At 37.2% G+C, this 13,482-nt stretch overlaps 1 protein-coding gene across 2 annotated transcripts in view; it reads right to left on the bottom strand.

Moving 5' to 3' along the window:
* Window positions 1-7,990: 7,990 nt before the first annotated feature.
* The window catches only part of amrt (TM2 domain-containing protein 2 amaretto), a 41,776-nt gene continuing 36,284 nt past the window's right edge, over window positions 7,991-13,482 (bottom strand). For both annotated transcript variants that reach the window (XM_090384831.1, XM_090384832.1), the window contains exon 4: window positions 7,991-8,357. In XM_090384831.1, the coding sequence (XP_090240957.1) occupies window positions 8,144-8,357 (214 nt within the window). In that variant the 3' untranslated portion in view covers window positions 7,991-8,143. The remainder of the gene's footprint in view (window positions 8,358-13,482) is intronic.

Below are 13,482 nucleotides of genomic sequence, written 5' to 3' on the forward strand. Positions count from 1 at the left end.
TCTGTTCTGTTTATTTTGTCGAGCAGTGCAACAGCATATCAAATCCCAGACTGAAAATAATGTCCCTCACACAACTCAATTTATTTTTTAATCTACTTACATTCTTATAGAATAACTGAAGATCAAATGTGCTTTCAGAACCTTTAAATGGAAAATGAATGCTTTTGAAAGGTAATATTCGAGTTTATTTTCCTCCCACTTTTCCCTCTTCTGATGCTCCTCCAATTTTTCAAACCTTTTATCCTTCATAAACAACCAAATGAATTGTAGAAGCACCGAAAACAAGAGTAGAAACTCTATACAAAAGCTTTATCAACAACTCGCTACAACAGCGAAATCAGAGTGACGGACAAGTAACCGACTTACTCGTTCGCCCCTCCAGTTTAGTCGATAAACTCTGATATCCAAGGAATCGACCTCTCCATTAGAAATAACCAGAGAACACACGCAATTTACACACACACACAAATACGAATTTACGTAATAAATTATGGGTAACCCTACTATAATAAGTCGATTTTTTTTTCTCCATTAGAAATAAGTCCGAGTCTCTAATAGAGAGGCCGATATTGCTGTTCTTTTATATTTGAGGATTTTTTGCAAAGGGCTTCCTCGGTGGTATTGTGTCTGTTCATCATTTACTTATGGCTAAATCTTCTCTATAATGTTGATCACAGACGAATATATCAATTTTTTTCAAATATTGAAACAGCTCTATAAAATATGAATCATTAACAAGAATGTGTGATACAGTTATCAGCTCCTGCAAGCTGGATAGAGAACTAAAGCTAGATTTCTGGATAGCTGATTGTTGAGAACATTCTACATGGATATGATATGATTGATTTTTAGCCGAAATTGATAGAAAGAACACAGAAGATTCTCTCCTATAAGCAAATTTAGATGAGTTAGATCATGTCTTGACAGAATCACATCTTCTTGCCTGGTTCTCCTGAAACAAGATGTCCACAGCTGTGGTTCTTTTTTCATTTGCAGGAGTTTATTGTTCCTATGAGTTTGCCACACTTGAAACCATGCTGTTCGAATAATGGATATGTAGTCAGTGTAGGAACTTTCTGTAACAGAAAAAACAGAAAAATTGGGATGTTTGTCAGCACGATCCACACATTCATTGCCTGGCTGGTAGTTTTATAGTTTTTTTCTTAAAACCCCAGCAAGAGATATTAGAACCTACAGTACTAATATCATTCGCGGGTTGAAGGCTGAAAGAATATACTTGTTGATATTAGACTTAAATTTCTGTAGAGTGTGGAATAAAAGAGAAATAATAAAAAGATGGTTCTTTGAATTTGAAGTTGCGTTGTAAAAGTATGCAGACCGGTTGTGCACGTGTTCTGACTGATTTGGAAGGAAGAGAGAGAGAGAGTGGGAATTACAGAAGCCAATTAAGAACAGTGCCCATAGAAGTATCTACAGAAAAGGCATGTATCAGAAACAGAACGTCTGAGCCAGAGAATAGAGAGATTCTGTTAGAGCTGAGTCAGTAATTAACCTAAATACCCTCTTTTGAATAGACTCTAGAAGCCTGACAGAGAATAGAATGTTTTAGGGGCACCAGCCCAGATGTCGGAACAGTATATCCATGGTATGGCGGATTTGCGATTTGTACAGAATGAGTAGCTTTTCAAAAGAAACGTAACGCCGAGAGCGAAAGAGGAAAGTTTTTTAGATGCAGAAGAAGCAATGGTTGTGATGTGTTATGCTAAGAGAGAGAAATTAGAAGTCAGGATAATCCTTGAGAGAAATAAGTGATCTCATCTAGAAATCTGAGCTTTACTGATGATAAGCCTAAGAGCAGGAGAATCCTCTTTTTTGGAGATATAAGACAGGTATGGTATGGTTGTTTACTGGAGCATTAGCTGCTATGGCTATAGTGTATATATAAGACAGGACTGAAATCAACTAATTTATTTTTCCCACTGGAGAATTACCTGGAAATCAGAATTATTATTATTAGCCATATGGTGCAAGGAAGCCTGAGGCTTATGCTGCACCAGCCAAAAAAAATTTATAAGTTACCCTGAGAGAGAGAATAGAGTGTATTTAGTGTCAAACGGAACCAGGGGTTTCCCCCATCTCCGCGTACTATACACTTTGTGTGTGGAACAGAACACTGTCAATGCCAGAGGTTTAAAAGTTTATGGGTTTTGTATATGTGTAGTGTCGTGTACCATTGTTCCTCTGGTCATTTAGCCGCTGGGCCCCTAATGGGTTCCAATGTTGTCCACATTCTGCCCCGTGGAGGCAGACCAGGTACACCAGTATTATAGTTATTTACCCTGGCAGGTCCTGCCACCTAATTTCCTGAGATTTCAGTGGCTAGGACCTAAAAAAAAAAATAAATAAAAATAAAACACTACAGATAGGGGTCAGCCAAAAGGATTACTGTTTATGCAACTGATGTTGTTATTAAGTTTTCGGGTGTAGGGCAATTTAGAGATGGTTCAGACACTGGTTATAAGTTAGAGAAGGGGGAGGGAGACTGAAGGCTGGGGGAAAAAGACAGAGATAAGGGGTCCATAAAGATGAGCCCCAAATCAGTGGAGCAGGCCCATGCCCCACCAGAGGGATGGCGAGGGGGTAACCTCCCCCTGCCTGGGTGATGGAGAAAAAGAACCACGCAAGGGAGCGTGGCAAAGAAAGCTTAATGGCAACAGCTGAGCTGTGCTTTGGAGTGTTACAGCTGGGACGAAGGTCCCGTAGCTCTTGTCTTCTTTTTCAGAGTCTGGGGGGAGGGAGGGGGGGGAGAGAGAGAGAGAGAGAGAGGAATCACCAAGAAAGAGAAGAATGATGATATCCAGCTCAGAACCCTGGGTACGGCAAGCCCATACCCACCAGATGTGAGCCCCTGGGGTTTGTTGAACTGGTTATGGATATTCAAGAAGTTCAAGTTGATTTTGAAGTGAATGGTTTCCTCAAACTGGAAGGTGGAATGGAATGTGCTATCATCAAGCAAACGATAGCTCATTCTATTGCCTAAGGATATGATTTCCGGTCAATGGAAGAACGTCGTTAATATACAAGAAAAAAAGAGTAAAAAAAAAAAAGAACCAAACCTTGAGAAACACAAAAATTAGTAGAGAAATTAGTTGACAGACAGCCGTCTTCCAATAATCCGCAGTGAGCGTCAGATAGAGAACTGGATAACAAATTACAAAAAAAAAAAAAAAAAACAGTTAGCAAACCATATGGTGTTTGTTGTTGTAGGGTTTTAAAAGCATTAGCGACTAAGGCCATATTGCTCCGTGTATACTTTCTGTAAATTGTGTGTTCTGTGGTCGATTTTCTGTTTGGCTGGACGAAAAATGGCGAGAAAAAACAATGATTCCTCTAGAGAATGCTATCTTCTCCTGAGATCGATTAAAGTTATGTTGATGAAATATGCCCATAAAAATTCCTCACATCATCGACTGGACTCTATCTCAGGTGTTTTCCACCCAGTGTGACCATATGATGGAGGCATATTTAGCAGACCTTTATTAACCACGCTCTTCACATACATGACTGGCAGTACACGCCCTCATGCAGTAGTAGTAGTGGCATGTGATGCAAGAAAGCAACTGTATGAGCTTATGCAGCATCAGCCAAAAAAAAAAAAAAATCACACCATTCCCTCCAAATGCCTGTCCAGTTCCTCCTTAAATTTATTTAACCTATCAACTTCCATGACAGATATAAGTTTGTTCCAGCAATTAACCACCCGCTGGCTAAAGACAAATTTCCGCACATCTATCTTTCCTTAATTTGAATTTATGCCCCCTTAGGTTCGTAAGCTGAAAAAGTGGAAGAATCCCATCAGAATTCAGCGTGCTCAACCCATTTAAGGCCTTACACCTCAATCAGATCACCGCGCAGGTACTTAGTCTCCAGCCACTGCAATTGGCAGAACTTAAGCCTCTCTTGGTAAGAGGATCCCTCCCTTCATTCCTCTCACCAATCTTGTTGCCCTTCTCTGTACACGCTCAAGCAAATCTAAATCTTTCCTAAAATGAGGCCTCCAGACCTATATGGAGTACTCAAGTTGCGGCCTGACCATTGCCTTATACAGGGGGACAATCATCTCCTTCTCCCTGTTAGCAAAATTCCTATATATCATTGACAAAACCCTGTGACCTGCCCTGGCAGCATGTCTGCATTGCTCAGAAAACTTCATATCTGACTGCACAATTACTCCCAGGTCTTTTTCATTTTCTACCACCTTAAGTGTAGTACCACACAGTTGGTATCTTTATCTGGGGTTACTTCTACCCATATGCAGTACTTTGCATTTCAATTTTTCCCTGCAGCTGCCCTACAATCTATCTTAGGATCCCACATGTGATTCAGATATGTTACATCTTGTATAGTGATCTCTAATGTGGGACTGAGATTTTCTTCAAGACAGTGCATATTTTAATCTAAAATGAAAGAATTAAACTTACAAAGCAGGTATTCAATATAATTTTGTTTTCAGATAATTAATATTATCTGCATACCGAGCATATAGATAGATAGTATTGACAACGGAAACTTAGTTTTAAAGAATTTGATATCTAATGCTAACATTTGAAGCAGTTTTTCAGAAGAAAGCATGATTAATAATTTAGTCCGATTGATATTGGGGCAGCAATTTTGTGCAGGAGCACGTAGTGAGAAGACGGTTTGTGGTAATAGGCAGACGTGTTAGAAACAGTTGACAGCTTGTATCTTTTAGTAGTGAAAAGCACCACAGCTAGCTTGGCAGGAGATCCCATAAATGATAATCTATGTGTACTGTTATGTTACTTCTTTCTCCATTTGTTGACTTCTTATGTGAGAATGTGAAAGCCAATGTTAGAGGCATGATTTTTGTAAGAGCATGCTTCTTTCTTCTTAAAAGCAACCCTTTGGGGTTGCTCTTAAGAAGAAAGGCTTAAGTTTTGCAAATTACAATGTCTGAAGAGTAGGCACCTGCGAGGTGATCTGACTGAGGTACATAAGGCCTTGAATGGTTTGAGCAAGCTCAATGCTGATGGGATTCTTCCTCTTGCCAGGATTAACCATCCAAGGGAACATAAATTCAAATTGAAGAAACTTCCATCTGTTGTTGTAGAAGTTGACAGCCTAAATAAATTCAAGGCAGAACTAGACAAACATTTGGAGCAAATGGATGGGTGAAATGGGAAGGGGTTTTTTTGGCTGTATAAGCTTGCTTTCTTGCATAATATGCCTCTACTAATGCTAATGCTTTTAGCAGTGCAAATTTTATTCCATTACAGCTTTATGTTGTAAGCTACTACTGAATACTTGGAGTGATCAGAGAAGCATTTTTCTTGCTTTAATGAGTAAATTTTCATTCTGATTTTTTTGTTCCACTATTGCTTTCACATTTCCTTCAAAGTCTTAATATGCAATTTGCAAGTTAAATTTAGATTTCTCAAGTTGTAATCTCTTATTCAAAAATAATGTGGCAATATCCAAAATGCAGGAAGTATATGCTGTAAAGATATCATCAAGAAAGCAAACTTATATAGCATCAGCCAAAAAAAAAAAAAAAAACCCATCCATACCCTCTAAGAATTTGTCTAGTTCTTCTTCAAATTTATTGAAACCATTCACTTTCACAACAAGAGATGAAAGCTTGTTCGAACAATGAACCACCCACTGGCTGAAGGCAAAATTACGCACATCTATCCTGCATCTTTCCTTCCTCACCTTAAATTTATGCCCACTTGTGTGTAATCTCATCAAGAGGAAAAATGCCATTCACATTCAGCTTACTCAATCTATTATTCAATGCCTTAAACACCTCAATCAGATCATTCCACAGGCTGCTGACTGTTGGAACAGTTGGAAGCCCGGTCCAACAATCAACTACCCACTGGTCGAAGGCAAACTTCTGCACATCTATCCTGCAACCATCCTTCCTCAACTTAAATTTATGCCTCCCCCCCCATGTGTGTAGTTTCAGCAAGAGGAAGAATGCCATTCACATTCAGCTTACTCGATCCATTCAAGGCCTTAAACACCTCAATCAGGTCACTCTACAGGTACTCTGAGTGAGTGGAAAATGAAAAAGGCCCGCCACATGGTTCATAAGTTACTTGAGGATTACTGCTACCCATATGTAGTACCTTGCATTTGTCAATGTTAAACTTCAACTGCTCTTTCTCAGCCACTGACCCAATTTTCCTGGATCTTGTTGCAGTAGTTCACCCTGATTTGTGTCAGGGTGAACTACTTTTAACTAACCTTTGTATCATCTACAAACTTTGACATTAACATTAAGCCTGATATACTTTCATCAATATCATTAATAAATATTGAAAACAACGGGCCCAGCACTGAACCCTGGAGGCTTCCACTGATAACATTAGTTCCTGAAGAGAAGTGCCCATTGATAACCATCCCTTTATCCATAGCAGTAATTTGCCAATAATACCACATTGCTTCAGATTATACAGTGCTCTTTTTTGTGAAATGGTATTAAAGGCCTTTTTAAAATCCAAGTATGACATTAAAATTATATTTTGCATCCAGTTCCTTGGTCACTGCATCATAATAACCTACCACACTGGTTAGACAAGACTGCCCCTTAACAAATCCATGCTATGACTACAATATAATTGCATACATGTCCAAATGGCCCCGTATTAGTTCTTTAGACGGTGACTCCATTATTTTCCCTGGAACATATAAGTTAACAGGTCTGTAATTACTCGTGCCACCTTTTAATCCCCCTTTATGAATTGGGGATAGATTCACACATCTGCAGTACATATGGGCCTAACCCGAATCCAATGATGCTCTCATAATTATGGTTAAAGGTTTGCTCGGCTGCCTTCCTTAATATGATTGGTTAGATCCCATCCACCCCAGGTGCTTTTTTTTATGTTCAGCTTCAACAATTCCTCTTCCACTTTCCTTTCAATTATCACAAAGACACTTAGCTCCTTGTTAGAGTTTGATATACTTCTGGTAACCTCTGCCCTAATTCCTCATGTGTGACTGTAAAAGAAAAATACCTATTCAATTTGTTGGCCATATGAGAAGATGGCCATTTGTTGGCCCAATGTGATTCAATTCCTTCCTTCTACTGTTAATATAAGCATAGCAGTTTTTGCTTGCCTAACTTCCCTTGTGATTTGATTACAGACTAATTTATATCTACTATATGCTTCTGAATCACCTAATAATTTATATACATCCCATGCACTTTTCTTCTCTGCCACGTGTCTCAACAGTTCATCTCATATCCATTTAGGCTTTAATCTTGAACAGTATTTCTTCATTGGTAAAACCTAGTAGCTTCTATGATTATTTCCCTGAATGCTTCCCATTTAGAATTTGCTGGTGGTAACAGCATCAGTTGGTCTCATTGTATAGAATTTAAAAACTGAGACCACTGTAGTCAATGAAAGAAAAAGCCTTTCTCTTTACCCTTGATTGTAGTTATGTCTTTAATTAAATTCCACATTAATACACTGTGATCACTGCCACCAAATGGCTCTTTTGCCTGCAGATTATTAATGCATGTACAATCTCTACTGATAACCACATCAAGAGTATTGCTTCCTCCTGTTGCCTCTCTAACATGCTAGAAAACAGTCATCCAAGAAATCTACAAAATATTGTTAGTGTGTGAGAGACCAACTCACAAATTCCAGTCAACTTCTCGGAAGTCAAAATCTGCCATTATAAGACATTCAGATTTACTGGCCCACTCTATTTCTCTGTATAGCTATTCTCTTTAAGTGTTCACTGACACTGAAAAGTCAGTTAAATACTCATTAACATTTACAATATTTTTGATAATATTATAGGAGAGGTGCTAATGAAATATCTCAAAGGTCTATAACTTGTATTTGCTAAAAATAAAAAAAATAAAAAAAAAACTGACCATGTTTACATATGTATGTAAATATACTGTATATACTGTCCTTTTATCAAAGGTAAGTGCAATTATGGAACAATGTCTTATTACCAATGAATAAAAGTTTATGGGGGGAAACATTTTTTCTGACTGATTATCTAATCAGCAGTCATATAAAACTTAACTTCTTTAAAAATTATTTATACACGAGTTTCTCCTTAAGCCCTAATTATAAGCAAATTATATTTTAAATTTAAACACACAAAACTGTACCAAGCAGGAGCATCACTGTCATACATAAGGTACCCAATTGCTTCCATCTTCAGGCATTAAATTACCAGTAACTAATAACACAATGTCAACAATCCACCAAATTCCAATTCCACCTAATGTCAATAGCTTTCCTACAGCTGTTCCTGTATGTCCCAAGCAAAATCGATCCATTCCTAGAAAGCCTAAGAGTACTGAATAAAGGAGTGTTGTGGCAAAGTAATGTCCAGTGTACCTGTAAAAAAAAAAAAAATAAATAAATAAACTTTTAAGTAGGATTTCAAATGTAACAGATTAGTGCTTATTCACAACACAAAATGGTAAATACCTTGCCCAAAGCTTAATAGCTTCTCTGGAGTTTTCTATGTGGAAATTTTTTCTATACCATGCATTTAAGTACCTATTTCAGCTAAATCAATTAGTGTGCTAGTCAATCCTTTCTAACAAAATTTCATATATCAAACTATGTTCTTTGGCAGAAGTTTTTTTTACCTTCACAAATTGAATTAATAAATAAATATCACTGTTGTAAATAGTGTAAAGCTTAAACTTACATAGCTAAAAAATATAAGCAAAGTTTGTAGTTGGCATCACTATTTGAACATCTGATATTGTGAATCCTCCTTATAAGTTATCTACTTCTTATTTACATTCTGAATAAGCAATGCTTCCCAAGTAGGAAAGAATATTGTTCTTTATTCTCAGTTGAATGCTATCACCCAGATGGCACCATTTCAGAGATTGTCTCCTTGTCAGTAGACAGGTAAGCACCCTGAGTAATAGGAGCTGACAACACAGTTATGATTAAATCTGTAATATGAGAGATGCTAAAAGTATACGAAATTCAGATTGTGTAAAGTTTTAAAGCATAATATTTCAGGCTATGAGAAGCTGTATAAGTAGAATAAAACACAGTGTAAAGCATCAATTTACATAGCCATAAAAGTATAAATTAACAAAGTTTGTAAACAACATCATTATTTGAACATTTCACATTGTGAATTCCTTCACATGTTGCCCTACTCATTACACTTCAAAGGGATTCCAGTTTATCCAAAAAGATATTCATTTTTGGTTATGACTAAGGTCAAATTTGATTAAATTTAGAAAAGGCTAGGTTCATCCCCCATATTGCTGTCACAATACAGGAAGATGGGAATTTACCAGAATGTCAATGTACTCCATGGCATTTATTGTTCCAGGAATGGTGACCAATGGGCCTAAGACAAAATAATGAGAAACAATCCCAGATGGTAGCAACACTTTCACCAAACTTCACAGATGGGACAGCAAACTCCAGTAAACAACATTTTCCAGGTGCCCACCAGACTCAAACGTGACCATCAGATCAGAAAGCAGTGTACAGTGATTCTTTGCTCCATAACACAGCTTTCCAAAGTTCCAAGAACTAATGGGTTGTGCACCAGGCAAGCCAATGTTATGCACTGTGGGTAGTCATGTCTGATTTGTGTGATGCAGCTCTTCTGCAAAATAAAATCCAATGCTGTGAAGTTCCCTGAGTATCCTTGTACTAATATCAGTTCCTGTGGTTTCCCTGAACTCCTGATTGACAATAATCGATGAGGACTGATGGGATGTACTACTCTTCTGAGTGCCCTCTACTCTCTGTCAGTTTCTGAAGTTTACCTGCATATTTCTCAGCTATAGTCGTAGCACCGTGACATTTCCATTTGGTGATTACACCAACCATCTAGGGCAGAGGTTCCCAAACTTTCTCGGTTCACGGCACCCTTAGTGTCCCAGTAATTTTTTCACGGCACCCCTAGGCCAAAAAAATACTTAACATAAGAAATATCCAAATAAAATTTTTTTCTTTATATAGCAGTACTAAATAAAGATCAATTACAGATCACCACAAGATTAAAAAGATACGGTACAATGCATACCGTAAAATCTTTTTATAATGAAATAAATGTATAAATTTCAAAAAAAAAAAAATAATAATAACTTTAAGTAACTTAAACTAAAATTACACGGCACCCCAAGAATGTTGTTGCGGCATCCTAGTGTCTGCACCTAGGTTGAAAACCACTGATCTAGGGTGTGGCAGTTTTGCTGAAATGGCATAAACAGATAGACTGCTTAATTTTTCTGAATGTAAATTGAATTAACTTGAAATTCTTCTTTTGGAGAAAGTCCTAAATTATTGTATCAGTCACAAATTTATTCATTAAAGAGTGTATTATGCTGTTAGAAGTATCCGGATAACTCAAGTATATGTATAAAAATAGCTGTTCATGCTAGAATTAAGTAAATCAACAAAATGCAGATTGTTAGGTCCAGGAATCAAACATAGCAACTCGCAGATTCAGAATCACCATATGGCATCCTATGATAATTCTTCACTGGGAATTTCTAAGTTTAATTCCTGGACCTAACAATCTGCATTTTGTTGATTTACTTAATTCTAGCATGAACAGCTATTTTTATACATATACTTGAGTTATCCGGATACTTCTAACAGCATAACACACTCCTTAATGAATAAATTTGTGACTGATACAATAATTTAGAACTTTCTCCAAAAGAGGGATTTCGAGTTAATTCAATTTACATTCAGAAAAATTAATGACTACAGTGGACAGCATATTTTTTCTGGTCTTTTGGGTACAGATTATTATTAACAGATTCCACCCATTTATGCCTCTTTTTACATTCATTTCTCCAGTTAGTATAAGATCTGATAAGATTTAAAAAACTGAATTCTTCCCATGATTGAGACTAAAATCTAGGAATCATTTATAAGACAATTTGCTTACTTTGTGGAATTCATTCCTACCATACTTTGAAAAAAGGTTTGGTGGAAATAAATGGTTCATATATATAATGGGAATGTTTATTTCACAATTTGCTTGAACCTTTGAAGGAAGAAGCCTGCTATTTACAACTCTGTGTATAGTTATTAGCTATTCATCAGTTTTTATTCACATTCCCCTCAGCTTTTTTTAGATTCAACATTATTCATCTGCTTTCCTTGTGAGTACAGTAATTAGTGTCTTTTGTGTGTGCATATTATGGCATTATTATTATTATTATTATTATTCAGTATATTTATCAGGTTCACACAATACTGAAGATATAATTTATTAAAATCATTTTTAAAAATTTATTCTTTTTAAGCAAAAAGAATGAAGGTGCCAATAAAAAGTAAGCATAGTAGAGATTTAACTTACTTTCAAATTACATATAAACCACTGCTTTATAAACACTGTCAAAAAATTTTAAAAATCAATGTTATCTACAAATTGAAGAAAAATAGCCTCCAAAGAAGAGGTAGCATGTGTAATGCTTTCCCCCACTTAGCATTAAAATTAGTAGAGGTATATGATGCAAGAAAGCAAGCTTATATAGCATCAGCAAAAAAAAAAAAAAAAAAAAAACACCCTTATTTCACCCATCCACTCACTCCAAATGTTTGTCAAGTTCTGCCTTGAATCTATTTAAGCTATAAACTTCTACAATGACAGATGGAAGTCAAACTCCCACACATCTATTCTACAAATGTCTTTCCTCAATTTGAATTTATGCCCTCTCAGGTAATTATTCTGAGCAAGAGGAAGAATCCCATTGGCATTGAGCATGCTCAAGCCATTCAAGGCCTTATACACCAAACAAACCACCTCGCAGGTGCCTAGTCTCCAGACATGTAATCTGCAAAACTTAAGCCTTCTTCGTAGGAACAACCCTTTATTCCATTCACTAATCTTGTTACCCTTCCTGTATTCGTTCCAACAGCTCTACATCCTTCTTAAAATGAGGTCTCCAGACCTGTATACAGTACTCAAGATGTGGCCTGACCATTGCCAATTACAAGGGGATAATCACCTCCTTATCCCTGCTAGAAAGATTCCTGTATATCATTGACACGACACCATAAGCTATTCTTGCAGACTGTCTGCACTGCTCAGAAAACTTCGTATCTGCCTGCACAATTACCCCCATGTCCTTTTAATTCTCTACTGCTGTCAGTGTAGTACCACAGAGTTGATACGCTACTCCAGGGTTACTGTTTCCCATATGTAGTACTTTATATTTGTCAATGTTAAACTTCATTTGCCACCTCTCAGCCCATCTGCTCAACCTTTCCAGATCCTATTGCAGCAGCATACTGTCAGCAGTGTCTTTAACAACCCTGCTAACCTTTGTACTGTTTGCAAACTTGGACATTAAGCTTGATATACCATCATCAATATCATTTATAAATACAGAAAACAACAATGGACCCAACACCGAACCCTGAGGACCTCCACTGATAACATTAGTCCAGGAAGAGCAGTGTCCATTGATTACCATTCTCTGTCTTTTCCCACTCAACCATCCCTTTATCCATAGCAGCAATTTGCCTCCAATGCTACACTGCTCCAATTTGTGCAGCAGTCTTCCAAATGCAACAGTATCAAAAGCTTTTCTAAGATCCAAGTATGTGATATCAAAGTTATTCCCTGCATCCAGTTACTACATCATAGCATCCAATAAAATTGGTCAGAGAAGACTTCCCCTTAATAAACCCATGCTGTGTCCGAGCTAAAACTAAAGACTTGTCTAGATGATCCTGCAGTGCTTTTTTAACCAGTGTATCTATTAATTTCCCTGGAACAGAAGTTAAACTAACAGGTCTATAATTACTCGTGTCGCCCTTTAATTCTCCTTTGTGAATCAGGGTCACATTTACATATCTCCAGTCCGTGGGTACCTCCCTCGAGTCCAAGGGAGCTCTCATAATTATGGCTAAGGGTTTGCTTACTTCCTTTGCTGCCTCCTCTAATTTAACTGGATAGATCCAATTCCCCCCCCCCCACCGCCGTGCCTTTTTTATGTTTATCTTCAACAATTTCTCCTCCACTTTCCTCTCAGTTATTACAAAATCATCTAGCTCACTGCCAGAGTTTAATTCACCTCTGGCATTCCCATCCCTGAAAAACTCCTCATGTGTGAATGTAGATGCAAAATACTCATTTAATTTGTTAGCCACCTGAGAAGGATCACCAACAGTTGAACTATCAATACCCAGTGGACCAAACTGATTCAACCCTTTCCTTCTAGAGTTTACATAGCAAAGAACTCCTTGATGTTTTTCTTTGCATCCTTTGCCAAAGATTTCTCATAATCTGCCTTTGCCTGCCTAATCTCCTTCATGACTTGGTTACAGACCAGCTTATATCCATCATAGGCTTCCATGTCATCCATTAATTTATATGTATCCCATACATTTTTCTTCTCTGCCACATGTCTCACTAGTTCATCTGACATCCATTTAGGCCTAAACCTTGAACAATATTTCTTAGTTGGTATGTAAAGCCTAGTAGCTTCCAAGATTTCTTTGAATGTCTCCCATTTTG

The sequence above is a fragment of the Mastigoproctus giganteus genome, chromosome 11 (genome assembly GCF_048544385.1).
Source record: "Mastigoproctus giganteus isolate SK-2022 chromosome 11, ASM4854438v1, whole genome shotgun sequence".
NCBI classification, from domain to species: Eukaryota; Metazoa; Arthropoda; class Arachnida; order Uropygi; family Thelyphonidae; genus Mastigoproctus; species Mastigoproctus giganteus.